The sequence below is a fragment of the Myripristis murdjan genome, chromosome 3 (assembly GCF_902150065.1).
Source record: "Myripristis murdjan chromosome 3, fMyrMur1.1, whole genome shotgun sequence".
Taxonomy (NCBI): Eukaryota; Metazoa; Chordata; class Actinopteri; order Holocentriformes; family Holocentridae; genus Myripristis; species Myripristis murdjan.
In genome coordinates, this window is record NC_043982.1 from 38,415,863 (window position 1) to 38,431,703 (window position 15,841).

Sequence of the window (15,841 nt, forward strand, 5' to 3'; positions counted from 1 at the left end):
AGTGACATGTCGCCGGTGTACAAAGCCTTTAAAACACCGCTGTTAGCTGGGAACTGCAGTGAACTTCAAGATTGTTCATGCTGGGGAGAGTAGAGAAGGATGTGGAGAGGCTCTTTTTTTGACAGCGGAGAGGTATCCACTTTTCTTGACAGTAGAGAAGTATCCACTTTTCTTGACATTGGAGAAGACGCCACTTTTCTTGGCAGCAGAGAAGTATCCACTTCTCTGGGATGTTTCCAACACAAGGTACAAGAGCCTGAACAAAAAAGAAGTGTGGTCGGAAATGGAAAAGATTCAAGTGATTAGCATTCCTCACGATAGGTGCTAATTCATTTTTGTCAGGAAAAAGATGGCAAAAAAGTAAAATCACACTCTGCAAGATGGCAGGATAAAGACAAGATGACAGTTTTGTGACTATGACATTCATTATCACAGTGAAACAACTGTCATTGGCCATTAAGATGTTAGTTAAGTGTCGGCTGTGTTGATTGCTCCAACACATACAATACTGTGGTTTGAGCTTTCTGAGGCTTAATCATTATTTGGTTGTGAGGGGAGATTTTGTCATTGAGTAGAGTAGAGTTTGGTCATTTTTACCACCAGTTTCAAACTGATAGCATACCATTGAGGACAACGTGAAGCTCACACTGTCAGTCCACCCATAAGCAAGTGAAAAGGGTTTCCCAAAGGGCTCCCACTTTGTCGATGTCAAATTCCTTGACTTTTTTGAGACTTTCCATGACTAATATGTTCAATTTCTATTATTTTTGTAAAAGCAGAGGCTTTGGCGCCCCGGTGGCTCATCATGTAGAGTGCATCCCACTTACAAATGTATTGGGTTTGATTCTGACCAAGGCCTTTTGCTCCGTGTCAGTCTCTATCTCTGACCTTTTTCCTGTCTCTCTCTACCGTGTCTTACCATAAATAAAGCTGAAATGGCCCCTAGTTCGCTGACTCTCCCAGTTGTGTGTGCCTGGACCTCTGGGGGCCTTTGTCATTTTTGCATATGGACGGCATCTGATGTTGCAGCCTAGTTGATAACATCATGGCAAACAGTGCAATCAAACCAACAAAGGATACTTTACATTAGAGGCTAGATTTAGTGCAATCTGATACCACTAAGGAAAAAAAAACCCTGGCTGTGTCTATATGCAAACAAATACCACAACTACTGCTCGGACTGAATGAATTATGAAAATAATTTGCTTAAGCTTTTTACGTGTATTATAAGTAAGTAAATAACCCAATGTATATACCATGTCATATTACCTTGACAACTCAGAGTATAGGTACATAATCAGTACGATGGGCTCTATTGTTATATCCATAAGCTGTAAGGCAAAGGAAATGATCATCTAGCCTGTAATTCAAAATCTTCAGGCATAACTTCATGCAGTGTTGTGTTTGCAAAGCAGTGGGTTTTAATGCAGAGAAGTGCACATCTGTACTTTTTTTTGTTTTTACGTGTCTGTCTTCCTCCTGGAGCATCATCAATTATTGTCCCGAGCAGACATTTCCTTCCATTACCCAAATTGTTTATTTTGCAGCACCACACCTGTTTTTGTTGTTGCTTGTTCTTTTAGTTTTGTTTTATTCCAAATCTGAAGTTAACAGGATAAATCAAACCGCCTTGGCAGAGTGAGGATGCAGATCCCACAGCTGAGGTAAATTTCATTTCAAAATTTATTTCACATGGAGACACACTGGCTACATGTCATGCCTCAAAAACAGCTACAACATAACTAGAAGTAAACCGTGGATTTGAGATTCAGTGACCAAAATAAAAATACAATGAAATTTATGTTTTTTTTTTCTCCTCAGTTTATTCCTTCTATTCACCCTTCACCCTACAATGAAACATATATATATATATATATATATATATATATATATATAGTCCTCAATTTATTCCTCATCTTCACCCTGCAGCAAAACTATGTAAATTAGTTCATTTACTTTCCTAATGCTCACTGGCACTGTACTTTAAAGCCTACTTATCCATGCTTCCCAGTATGAGACCTCCCTTGCCAACTGAACATTGTTATAAATTAAACATTATCTACAAATTAAATAAACAGCAAATGAATATTACAGATGTAGATGAAGTTCCCTACCTTATTTAATCACACAAGGAAATAAGGACTGAAGGGCACCGCTAATGTCTTTTTTGAAATAATTTTTCTTATGAAACCATTCAGTGCAGCGCTACAGGAGGACTGTCAGTTTGGTTGTAAAATAACAAGTCTCCAGTCCATATCTTTACTACAACTATGTGATTTCTAAATCTGAGGATTCGTAGCTACTGTAGCTATGAGAGGCGAGCTAAGCGCACTAATAATAAGTTCTCAAGGGCAGCTCACTCCCTAACAAAAATGATGCATGTGTGAATGTTATACCTAAAAGAAGGAGGAGAGAGGCTGTGTAGTTTGTTGGCTGAGTCGACTGGGCTTACCTTAGGCGAGGAGAACGAGCTGGGCAGAGGGTGGAGGCTCCTCAGTGTTGTCTTCATTTTCGGCCAGCCAAAACAGACTACAGTTGGAAGTAGTTTGTTTTTCGGCACAAAACAGGGTTGAGGAGCCTCAGTTTCGGTGGTGGAGCCAGGTACAGGAACAAAGTGTCCATATTACAAACAGTTGTGGCAGCTGCTAGATTTCTCACATGCGGCCATCCAAAATTTTCCAGGCGCTCTTCTTTTAATTACATGGATCTGCCTGAGGCCAGCAGCTGACAAGGTAGGAGACAGGAGGCAGGAAACATAGGAAAAAAGAAAAAAAAAAAAAAGCTTTGTGTGTCTATCACTCGTCCGAACACTACATATGTGTGTTTTCATGTCTAAAAGTTATACATTGACTGAATGCCTTATTCACCTTGTTTGGTTAACAGACATCATGCGGAAGTGCCATAGACTCAATAGTCGATTTAATCACAGTCACAGCTGGAAATCACCTCAGGAGCCACAGTAAAACGTTTCCCATGGCTTTGTAATGTTTTCGTACTGTTATTTTTTGCTTTAGAGTGAGTGAAAGTTGATCAGCAGAACAACCATCCGCCTTCACTTTTGAAGCCTTTTAATAAGAGCTTTAAATTTTGATGACGTTCAGGCCGAGCTAAATATTCGGATGAAATGAGTATCCGCTACAGATGATATGCTTTCTATATTTAAATATCCGTACCTGTGATGAAGGAAAATCCTCATTGGGTAGCTGTGTCCACATTTTTCCCATGATGGGTCAGCCACACACAGCTCGTCCCGTACATAGAGCTTATAAAATGCTTTTTTTTTTTCTTACTACAGCGTATAAAACTGAATAATAGTATGACTATTACAAATTAAGGCTTTCCATAAATAGGCTTAATTAATACTTTTAGATAATGGGATATATATTGGCCTGTTATGTAAGCTACATGAAGAATGATGAAGATGAACACTCTAGCTCATGCATTTTACTACTGTCTTCTTGTACTTTAAATTTAATGTGTAAATAATTCTTTTACTTTTATTGATCAAAAACATTGAACTGAAGCTCACTTCTGAGGCTCCTCTGTTAATAGTTTTCTAATAATCAATAAATATAGCAACCTCTGGTCAAACCAAACTGAAATTACATGCAGTAACTTAATCATCATCCATTATTTTATTAAAATTTATTGTTTTTTTTTTTATGATATGGTGTGTGCCGGATTTGTTTCAGCACTGTCAGAAGCACTTTTACATTTCATTGTATCGCCTTTACAATGACAATAAAGGCAGGAAAAAAAAAAAAAAAAGAAATATATTTCAGGCTTGAACTACCAACTACATACGCCCCGCCCACATCTGCTTTAAGCCCCACCCACTGTGAGTACAGATATAGATAATTTTGTTTACAAACAGGATTTTAAGGGGGAGTTATGGAACAATTTGGAATATTGAACAATTTTGCAAAGTGATATAATAAAATAAATGTGCCCCCACCCCAGCAGCAACATGAAAAACAACCACGGGATGAGGTCGGTAAGAAAGTCGCCTCCATTAGACGCAGTGGTCTCTGTTACCTGACAGCCGCTCTGTTGGCTACAAGCAGCCGCCGTCAGTGCACTTCATTTCCAGCTTCATAACCCATGGCGTTTACTGTGCTTCTGTTGCTGCAAACAGCCCCTGTAAGAACAAAGAGCCATAACAGTATCACTAAATAATTACTCCATCAAGTTTTTGATAGGACGTTGTGTTGGACAGCTAAATGGGCGAGAGCAGGGCCGAGTCGGTTTCTACATTTCCAGGCGCTGAGTGTGTGCAGGTAAGGCATGCAAACACTTTATGAGGCTGAAGGCGCTTTGGAACAGGCCTTAAAACTACAGTTAACAAGCAGGCCAGACATAAATCTGTACAGTGTAAATGTCTGGTTTTATTGAGGCTGTGGCTGGTGGTGGACCGGGTTGAGTCACGTTCGGACAGAGTTTTCTGCGGCTTCAGTCAGGAAGAGGATTCAACATTTTGTAGCGGGTTGCGTCAGGTTTTGACAAAAAATTTCTCGGTCTGCCTCAAAATATCAGTGCCAAATCATTAAAAAAATCAAACAAACAAATAAATCTACCTGTGACCATATGGCCAACAACATACATGTTGTACGTATTCATACATTCATCTACAGCAAAGCGCACATTATCTAAATTTCAGCTGATCTGCTGCGACAGTGAGGGAAATGATCAGTTCACAGTCAAGAACATCCCAGCAATCAACCATGTCTACTCAGATTTACTGAGGTGGCCAATTTGTATGTGTAGAAATTCACCCAGGAGCCAGAGACCCCTAACATGGCTGCCAGAGGGTATGTTACAGCTCCTGAAAACCCTCTGTGCAGGTATCACACACCAAGTGGTCTATTTACATAAACTAAATGAGTAACCAGTAATTACTTTGCTCATCTAACATCTGCCACCAGCCCAAGGCCCTGCGCTGCTCGCCGGATCTGTTTGGCTCACAGGCGTCAACTGACTGACAAAAAAACTAAAAGAAAAAGTAACACAAACTGGGCAAAAGTAATTATTGTGAAGTGTTATATGTCCACGGCATTTTTTCGATCGATCGCGGCATTGATCTGGCCGAGTCGTGGTGGACCCCGATAGATTATAATAGGCGACTGACTCGTACTGGGCTCTTTGCTTCTCCCAGCCATCCATCCTGATCTCTCTGCTCTCTCCCTGGCAGACAGTCGCATCGTACAATAGTCGCCTACAAACAGCTACTTAGTAACATCACAGAGAGAGAGAGAGAGAGAGAGAGCAGACTTTTTATGAGGCTAGGTTGGGCTCCACATGCCTCTGCTGTCCTTTACGTCCTCCTCTGAAATTTGTCATATTCACACTTAATGGACCATGATCAACTTGTCATGTTTATACCAGTGTTGTCATAATATTTAATATTTAATGGCCAGTGTTGCAGTGTAGGCCCACTTATACTCTGACTAGGACACAGGGGTTGTACATTTATCTCCTTCATCACGTCATTGTCTTGCACTGCTCCCCATTTTTCACTGTCAACACCCACTCGATTCGATCTGCCAAATGTTTCCTGATTGCCAGTGCCCGCAACACAGCGCATTATCCTGTCTTTTCTTGTCTGCTACTTTCCGTGCTGTTTTGATGCAACACCGCATCAACACTGACTTGCTTTTAAAGAGGCCTCAGGTTTACACATGCAAGCAAAATGGATGGCAACTCCACGGAGGTTCTGGATATTTCCCGTGTGGCAGGAAAGTGATGCAATTTGCGGGCCGATACAGACCAACGTCAGCTATTAGCACAGATGCAGAGCACTTGTAATTACTGTGATTGTAGCCCGTTCCATTTGAAACTCGAAGGCCCAGTCCGTCTGAACCTAAATTGCAGAAGTGGAGTCAATCTGAGTAGAAGTGCTATGCATGAATTAAGCTGCATGGGCGGGCTTCTGTAATTTTGCTGTCAGATCACAGGCAGAGATGCTCAAGACGGCATCACTTCTTGCTCGCTTTCAGGTGAGATAAATACAAGCAATTATCTAATGATCTTTCAAATAGCTTCCTTAAACCCCAAGCGGGAGCCGTCTGATCAATGCACCCTGTGTACCCTCAGAGAAACTATATAATAAAGAGGCGCAGTTTAGCCCATCTCTCCCCTCAGCTGACTTGCGCATCGATCCGCAGGGAGGTGTGCGGCTTGCAGAGCGCCAGTCGAAATTACACAAATATTACATCGACATTCCACACAAACAGAGCAAACAAGTAGCACGTCAGCGATCTTCCTGGGCAGAGAATAGTCCACCTGCCGTCGTGGCAGAAAGACAGCAGTGACAGAACATGATCGCGGCATTCGACTGCTAATGAGAATGTTTCCTCCTCGGTGTGTGGGGAGAATGAATAGGCCAGGTTTCATGGCGAGGGCAGAGTGAAAGAGACATAGGAGTGTATGTCAGGCTGCCACAGTTTCTAGACATGCATGCATGTGTATGTGTGTGTGTGTGTGTGTGTGTGTGTGTGTGTGTGTGTGTGTTCTTTGGTGGACAGGCAGGAAGTAACTGATGAGCGACAGCAGATGAGGAGATCCATTACATCTGAATTTTCACAAGTCAAGCAAAAGACAAGCTGAGTGTGGTGTGTCTCATTTAACATGCGTAAACATTAAAATAATTTTATGCCATGCTAAATTCAGTATATGCAGTATACATGCTGTATCACTCATGTCATATTTACCCAATTTCCCCTCACCAATAAAATATCTCTGATTGTGATTCTGATATAATGCCAACTCATACTCAGCAGTGGACCTCTGAGTTTTCAGTTTTCAGATGGAATTGAACAAAATCCAATGACTCATTTATTACACACACACATTTATTGCAAAATATGCTTTGTAAAGTCAAATTTGGAATGATCTTCTATTTGCATGTGACATCAAGAAGAGCACTGTGTGTAGTTATAATTGGTACAGCTGTGGCTGAAATTGATAAAGCATGATGAGGAAAAATCTTGAGGAATCTCGTAGCCGCGATGGACTGGCAGCCTGTCCTGGGTGCGTGCAGGGAACGGCTCCAGCCGCCTCATGACCCTGATTTAGGAATAACTGGGTATGGAAAACGGAAGGAAGGACAGATGGATGGGATGTGATAGCACTTCAGAGCGTTACAAATTATATTCGATCAAGAATGCTGTTTTAATTACACTCATCGTTTCACCGTGACTTTCGAGATCAGAGAGGTGGGATTTTGTGAGAGCACATTCCTGTTTGCCCTCTCTTGGCCTGACAATAGCTATGACGCATCACCCCTGCATGCATTTAATTAAACTTCTCTTCCTGTCTTGATGTGATACTGTGTCGAATAACAAAACTACACCACCAAACACCAGATAGACCCAGACGAGAGAGAGATAAGATAGACCCAGACATGCAAGATGCATCACCAGGCGTTGTTTTTTGTTACAATCCCTTTGTGTTTTCTCATAACTTTTTCCTTAAATGCATTCCACTGTAACTGGATAGTACAGTCTGATTGAGCTGTCCCATCCAATGTAGCTCAAGGTATTTATCTTTAACTGGACTTATTTTGCACACTGTATCTGAGCCGGTCAGTGTTTATCTTCTTATAGACGACCTAAAGTAACCCTTTCTCAGATTTATATCTTATATTTTTTGTTAATTTGTTTGCTGTGTAAACATAAGATCAAAAATGTGAGTGAGCACAAGCCACATAGAGTTGATTTGGCCTGTACAACCTGGATTATATCCCCACACAGATTAAATACCTGGCACTCCCCACCAGTCTGTCAGAACTGAAGACGCGTCTTGGATGAGAAGCAAAAGGTCTTTGAGAATCTACACACAAGTCCAGTTGACCTCGATTCAACTCTGTGTATGACATGGACACATATAAAATACCATATGTGAGGTTTGTTACTTGTGGCACCTCATAGGAAGAATATAGTTACACAACATTCTGCTAATATTAAATAAGGTGTATATATATATATTTTTTCACTCCAGAAATATTTGATGAACACAGTAACATATTCAATAATAATATAATTTTTCATGGTTCTGTGCAATCCAATTAAACAAGATGAGTTTGTTTGTATATCCACCCTGATGCCGAAGCACACGAGGCTGCTGGGAAAATTACTGAAGTGACACGATGCCTGCAGTTCTTTTCCAACTCCTTTCATTATTCTGGGAGATTTTCATCGTTGTGATTTGAAGTCATCACTGCATAGATTATATCAGTATGTTACCTGCCTGATTCAGAAAGAAAATAAGCCCCCTGACTTGTGTTGTGAATACTTAACAACTCCCCTCAAATGGGAAGCAACTTTCAGGAGCTGTCAGGCTGCAACAAAATACCTGCTGTTGAAGCAAACCATCATTAACCAGGGGAATGAAGACTAACACCACTCTGTTTCGCACAACCTGAGCACCATTCTGTTTATTCCAATAACATCTCAAGTTTGAGTCATTGTCTCTGGTTTGTGTTTATGAATTACAGCTAGAGCTGTTCATTTTAAAAACTCTGATTGGACTGTTTTAGAGCAGGGCTTCCTTATTCCTCATGTTCTCCTAAGAAACCCTATAAACACATAAGACAGTGTTGAATTACAGAGCTGTCTTAACTACAATTGAGTAAATAAGACCAGTGAGGAGCAGGGAGAGTGAAACCTATGTAAAAAGCTATATTAAAAAAAAAAAAATCTACTAAAACAATCATCAGTGTAGTGTATGTTTTCTTTATACTAGACTATTGTGCTGTATTCTAGTGACTGAAATAATGAAATGAAACTGTGCCTCATTTTGGTGGGGAACCTTGCAAAACCCCTGTAAATCCCCCTGCTCTGCAAGTATGAATGTCAATGTTAAATTAACTCTGACAGTGTAAATATCAACTGTGCCTGTGTTTCCACACCCATCAGAGATACCTTAACCCCTTTGAGCTATGATTTTCCCTCATATGGCCCATTAATTCTGTATCTACATATATATGTATTCTGTGTATTCAGACCCAATATGACGTGTTTTTTTTTTTTGTCTGCACCATTGGCTGCATCATGTAGAAAAAACATAGACCATTTTATACGCTTTCCAAAATGTGCTGTCTTTGGAGACCTTGGGAGTTCTGTCAGTTCAAACAAAGCTTAGCTGTACAGCCTGAGTTTGTAATGACAAACCCACTGGCGGGGTTAAAGAGTTTTTTAAATAGTTTAGGTAGTTTTGAACAGCTGTCCCATAAACATAGCAGCTTTATAAGTAGTAGCTGTCATTGAAAAATTATAATCTGCACACGCTGGAAACATTGCTGTGTGGTTGTCCTTGGACTCCAGTTTGGGATCCGCCGTCTCAGACTATAATAAGTCAGTCACATCTATTTTGCAGCCAATTTTCTTCACTTGACTGAGCAAAAAAATGGCAAAAATACGACCTAATGTTGTAGGACATTAACATTTAACATTACTTTTCATGATTCTGTACTATCTATGTCGGTCTGTCGGCTGTCAAACTTGCAGCTTCTCCGTTTTGCTGATCCTTGCAATAAGAGTGTGCATTGAATACAACCAGTTGGTGGGACACTGCAAGAGTCACTGCCCCCTCCATCTTGGATTTTCTCACAGAGGTCGACACTGCCCAGCTGTGCTGCTGTTGGCTGAATGCAGCGACGTCATGCAAAATTTCAGTCTAAAGTTCACCAGAGTTGAACTAGCCATGGAAGCAAGGCACAAAATTGCTACGCCACCAGAAATTATTATATGCTTCATCCCTCACAGGATTTTGAATAGGAGTGAATTAGTGGTGAAGTTTGAAGGGTGAAGTGTGACGTGTGACTGCTGCTTAAGAATAACATTTATTAAGCATTTAAGTCAGCAGCCTTCCCTGTAAGGTTTGCACTAATGTATTTATTCTTGCTTTACAGGTCCTTATCTTAACGCTAATGTGTGTGTTTGACATTGAACTAATGAACTCCACAATCGCCTCCATGTTACATTCTGTGATGACTCTGCTACTCCCATGAGGGTGGTTCAAGTGTTTCCAAAGTATGTGCAAACCTGTGTCAACAAGGTAAAAAGGCTTGCTGTTGAAGTAAAAAAAAAAAAAATTGCTTTCAGCAGTGTAGTGATTCAGAGAGGCCAAAAGAGAGCTCAAAGCTGAAATTCAAAGGGCTGCACTGAGATGCAAGGACAAAATTTAAGGGGAATTTCATAGCAAGAATCTGAAGTCTGTTTGATATGAGAGGGCAGATAAAAAATGCATGTCAAGGCCAACAAATCAGTTAGTTTGAATGGATTCAGTATCAAAATATTACCCAAAATCTGGAAGATCGGCTGAGTGTATTTTATTTGCGGGGAAAAAAATCCTCCTTTCGCTAATATGTATTTACCTTGCACTTATACACATCATATTTAAATAGGGACACAGTTTTTGTCAGATAGATTGTGTGGGTGCTGTGTCTTTGACCCTCCTGGTTAAATGCATGCAATGCAGAGATTTAAGCTTGTTATGCCGTTGCACCTATTATAAGTGGCTCAGGATGAGAGCATCAGCTGAACGCCTAAAAGGTAAATGTAATTGTAAATGTGATCCTGTCTAATCGGCTTTTTTCCTCCACCGACTCGCCTGGAGGATACAGCCTTTGCCCGCTACCTTGTATACTGATGATTTTTCGGAGCCGGCAACAGGCAGACACATCCTAAGATTTGCCGGTGATTCAGTTGTGCTGAATGTCCTCCAGAAGGGTGATGCAGACCGTCGGCCAGGGTTGGAGGACTTTTTGTGAAATGGCGTGACAGCTGCGTCTTAGAGGTACACCTGAACAAGACATACAACATGAGGGTTGTCTTTTGGAGAAGCACTATTGCTCCTGCCCGCTGTGCACGATATCCAGTGTGAGTGCCAACAAGAACCACTGACAATGACCATAACTTTTACTGAGAACACCTGAAAAAGGTGAAAGTTATGGGATTTTTTTTTTTTTTTTTTTTTTAAGCATTGCATTTTAAAGTCACCAGGAAATGGCTTTACAAAGGCATTTTGCTTCGATCATTTGAAATTGAAATGAGATAGGAATCAACACAAGGAGGGACCCTTCAAAAATGTCACAAATGTGGAAGGTGACCCAGAGCTCTCTTTTTAATCTCAATCTTCATAAATTCGGAAATCTTTAAAATGAATAAATTCTAGCCACCGGGAGACAAACACGGTGCCTTCAGAGAATGAAATAAGATTTTCATTCTTTCCGTAATCACTTTGAATGCAGTCATGGTGTGTAGCAGTCCTGATTTTGCTTTGGCCTATAAAAAATGTGTTTGTGACTCATGTATGATGCAAGAGCTTCTCCGCCCGCCTCAGCCAGGAGTCAATCTCTCGCTGTTTAACCAAATGCAGCGCGCCGATCCTCGGTTCACTTCTCTGGCTACCTGTCTATTTTAGGGTTGTTTTTAAGGTGTTATTACTTATTTTTAAAGCACTTCATGGCCAAGCACCAGGGTATATTTTTTGACATGTTAGCCCCCTATGAACCCATAACCTGAGCTCCGCGGGCGCTGTCCGCAGATCTCGTCAGGACACCAATAGTGATCAGGCGTTTGTTAGTGCCACCCGATTATGCAACTCCTTACCCACCGAACTCAGGAGCATCAGCTCACTAGTCTCTCTTATATTGCATTGAACACATTCTTACACAAAGGCCTTCTCTTAGCTTTTGCATTCATGTTTTCTTCCTGTTTTTATTACCTGTTGTCCCTGCTGCCATTATCTTTTCTATTGCCTGTCACTCTTCCTTTTATTCTCTTTTACACACACGTTTTGGGTTTTCATCTTTCATCTTTGAACATTTTATTCCTTATTTATGTGTGACTGTGTGATTTTATCTGTCTGTCTACCTGTCTGTCTGTTATTGTCTGTTTTATGGTGGCGTTTTATCATTTTACACTGTACAGCACTTTGTAACTGTGGTTTAGGAAAGTGCTATATAAACATGTTTTCATTATTAGTAGTGTTAATATTGTTATTAGATAATGTACATCAGTATTTAATATGGAGATGACATCTGGATTCCTTTTTTTTTTGTGTTTTACACATTAACACTTTAAATAGCTCAAACCATTTTTCCCATGTTTGAAATTAATTTGAAGTTTCAGAAAGCAGATCTCTGGATGCATCTCATTTTCGCCTTTACACTCGAGTCAGCACATATCTCTCCCTGCAGAGTAGAAGGTGTTGATTGTGTGTGTATGTGTGTGTGTGCCTGTGTGTGTGTGCATGTGCGTGTGTGTGTGTGTGTTTTGACAGCTACCGGACGTTCGTCTCAGAGGATGCAGGTCCTAACACTCTTGTTGCCACGGTGCTGGCTAAGGACCCTGACGGTGACGGCATCACGTATAAAATCACCATGGGAAACGAGGAGGGCAATTTTGTCATTGACAGCCAGAAAGGTCAGATATGTTGGACTTTTTTCTCTGCTCTTTCCTTATCTCTTGTCCCTGCTTTCTCTTCCTCTATCTTACCAGCTATTTAGGTTTTCCTTTCAGCTCTGCCTTTGTTTACATCCTCAGAGTTTTCTGTTGTCCCTGCCAAAAGAAAAATGCAACCAAAATGAGGATTCAAAGAGTTCATAAGCAAACTCATTTTTTTGGCTCGGGCACTAAAATGATCATTACCTCAAATTCATCAGTCTATGTCTGTTAGTAATAAAGCATCCATAGTTCATCTTCAGTTACAGTTTTCTCCCTCTTTAAAGGTACAGTGTGTAGGATTTAAGTTGATTGAAGACAGAAATGGGATATAATATTCATAAACATGCTTTTTATTAGTGTTTAAAATTTCATAGAGTAAAATTAAGCAGACTAAGGGCTCTATCTTGTGCCACCCACTACCCGTTGCCATTACCCGCTACCTGTGAATTGCGCATTTAGGAGCTTCCGCTATCCCTAAACGGTATCTTGTGCCCATGCTACCCGCTATACATTATGTAGACTCCGTTATTTGCGCCTGGAGGTGTGTCCGTGGGCGTGTTTTATGCGCTATCCCTAAAATTGCTATCTTGAGCACACACTTTAGGGAAAGCGGATAGCGGGTGGTCCTTGTTAAAGTTTGGGCTTTAAAAAGAGCGTGCCCAGGAAGCTTCAATGCGCGCCCCGACGGAGCCACACCACGCACACGGTCGGACTGATACCGGGACGCCGCCGGAATGGACTGAGTATATTACTCATATTGACTGTTTAGAGGAAAGACTGTTTTAATTGGACACTTACGCCAGTGTGTTTTATTGTTTTATCATAAGCCAGCAGTTGTGCTATATTTTTATTTTTAATATTTTATTTGCCCAATCTACCTTGTCAATAAATTAGTTTACACATAGTTCCACCTCTGCCTCTTGTGTGTGTGTGTGGTGTGACCCGGGGATTTTACTCAATCAGTACAACCTTGTGACACGTCCACTTGGACACATGTGGACGTGCGCATGTGGCTCCACCTCCCAAATTAACTCGGCTATAATATAATATATAATATAAAGAGCCACCTTGCTTTGGCCTCAGTTGAACCCCTGAGAAAATCTACCTCCCTCTCTCCATCGCGGGTTTAGGATTTAGGATTTAGGATAGCACAGCCTGCCCTTAAAGGCAATGGCACCTGGCACACTGATTGGTTTAACTGGCGTAACGCCCAAAACACGCCTATGCATAATATAGCGGGTAGCGCAGGTGTATTACGGATAACGGCAGGTGCGCAAGATAGCAACTTTTGAGGGGGAACGCCTCTTGCGCAATGCTAAATCCCCAAATAACGGGCTTAGGGACTCTGGCGCAAGAGAGGGCCCTAAGTCTTTTTAAACATCATAAGAGTGGGTCCCCATTTTACATGGGCTGCCATCGTGCTTCGCCATGCTCCTACAGTGACTCAGACAGGACAAACCAATCCAAAGTACACTTGGTGTTGTGTGGCTGACACAAGTGGGTGGCACTAACACACCAGTTGGCAGCAAATTGCTGGCATTACTACCAAAAGAAGAAGAGCAGGTTGTTTTGCTTCTTGTTGTGGTTGTGGTTCATTATACTTATTTCATGGGAAGAGTGCAAGTGAGCGTGACGCTGTGGAAGAAACAAAAACACAATGAAGTAGGGCTGGGAGATAAATTGATTCAATCGATTCATTTAAATTTATGTTTTAAATTGATGCAAATGACGGCTCAAGTAAATGGCTTGTAAAATTGAGATTTTGAGTACGTATATTACAACAGCTGCCGAGCACTCTGTCAAACAAGCCCCAATTCACTCATCTACACAGAAATTGCATGCCAGGAAACACATGCATGAGTCACCAGTCACATGATCATGCCTGCAAATATTCCCATCAGTTAGTAGCAATTTAACCTAGAATTTTTTTCACTTACCACTAGTAAGTGAAAAAAATTCTAGGTTAAATTCATGTAATCGTGAAAAGATTGAAAAAAAAAAAAAAAAAAAATCAAGGTTTTATTTTTTTAGCCATATCTCCCGGGCCCTTCAACAAAGCAAAAAGACAATAGGACAGATGACAGCAGAAAACAAGAATAAATATCAGCATAGCTTTTACTGAATGGAAATCACTGAAGACGGCCAAAGATTTCAGAATGACGCAGAAGTTTTCTTCTCCATAATAATTATTTTCTTTTTTTTTTAGTTGTTGTGTATGATTTTTATTTAGTGGCTCATTATGTGGGGCATGAAATATGACAATGACTGCATATTATCTCTCAATAATCATAACTATCTCAGCAACTTTGGCTGAAATGAAACATTGTTAAAAGTTTTTGTTTCTTTGGTGTGAAATGCTTAGACGTTTTGAGTGCATCAGCTACTGCAAAATCCTTTTCCCGTACTGATATTCAAGAAACTCTAATAGCTACAAAGACTTGAATTTTACATGTTGGTGCATATACAACAGTTTACTGGCATTATACTGATATGGGGATACGTGAGGCTATCATATTAACACTAATGTTCTTATGTGCAAGTTATGATACAACTTATAACAGGAATAGTCTGACAGCGTCATTCAGTTTCACAGACAGTACTACTACACTCTCATCAGCGTAACAATGGTAGGAAAGACAACCACAACTGCTGGTGAGGTGCCCCAGGTGGAGCATACACAAAGAGAGTAACATGGGGCCTAGAACTGAACCCTGGGGTACCCCACAGGTTAGTGGAACATGGCCGAACCATAAGCAGCCATAGAGGCAATAAACTTCCTACATGACAAATAGGAGGAGAACCAACCCAGCACAAAGCCAGAGATACCCACCCATTGCCTAAACCTGTCAATCATAATCGATTCCTGTTTTGTTTTCATTTACTGCCCGGCAGCCTCAGTGTCATGGATGGGCAAAGGGGGAACCATAGCCATGTTTGCGAATAGTTTCAATTTCAATTTATACATAACAAAAACATTTTTTTAAATAAAGAATTGCATAAATACAACATATTGATACCGTAACCATAAAAACATAAACATAAAAATAATCTGTCCCTCCCCACTCCACCATATATTGTGTGTATCTGTCTGTATGTAGATGCATCTTCACTAAGGAGATAAGATGATAGAAACTTCATACTCACCCCATAGGTTCCTGCAATAGAGTAACTGATCTGATTTGATTTTGGAGCCCTTTGCTGCATCAATTTGCATACTGAGGAAAAATGGCAGGACATTACGCAGCTCAAGTATCTCTTGTTATTTCGTGCAGTCTGGCATTTCACCTACGATAAATGAAGCCCAAACCCTTAACGCTCCACTGGGAAACAACGTCTTTCTCTCCTCGGTTGTTCTCAGCCCATTTCTCCATCTGCGCTCGTTGTATTTATGCAAA

The 15,841-nt window shown here is 40.8% G+C and overlaps 1 protein-coding gene across 1 annotated transcript in view; it reads left to right on the forward strand.

The window, feature by feature from the left end:
• LOC115376252 (neural-cadherin) overlaps positions 1-15,841 on the forward strand; it is a 376,719-nt gene that overhangs the window by 143,779 nt on the left and 217,099 nt on the right. Inside the window, exon 7 of the mRNA XM_030075748.1 lies at positions 12,283-12,425. Within this exon, the coding sequence (XP_029931608.1) occupies positions 12,283-12,425 (143 nt within the window). The remainder of the gene's footprint in view (positions 1-12,282; positions 12,426-15,841) is intronic.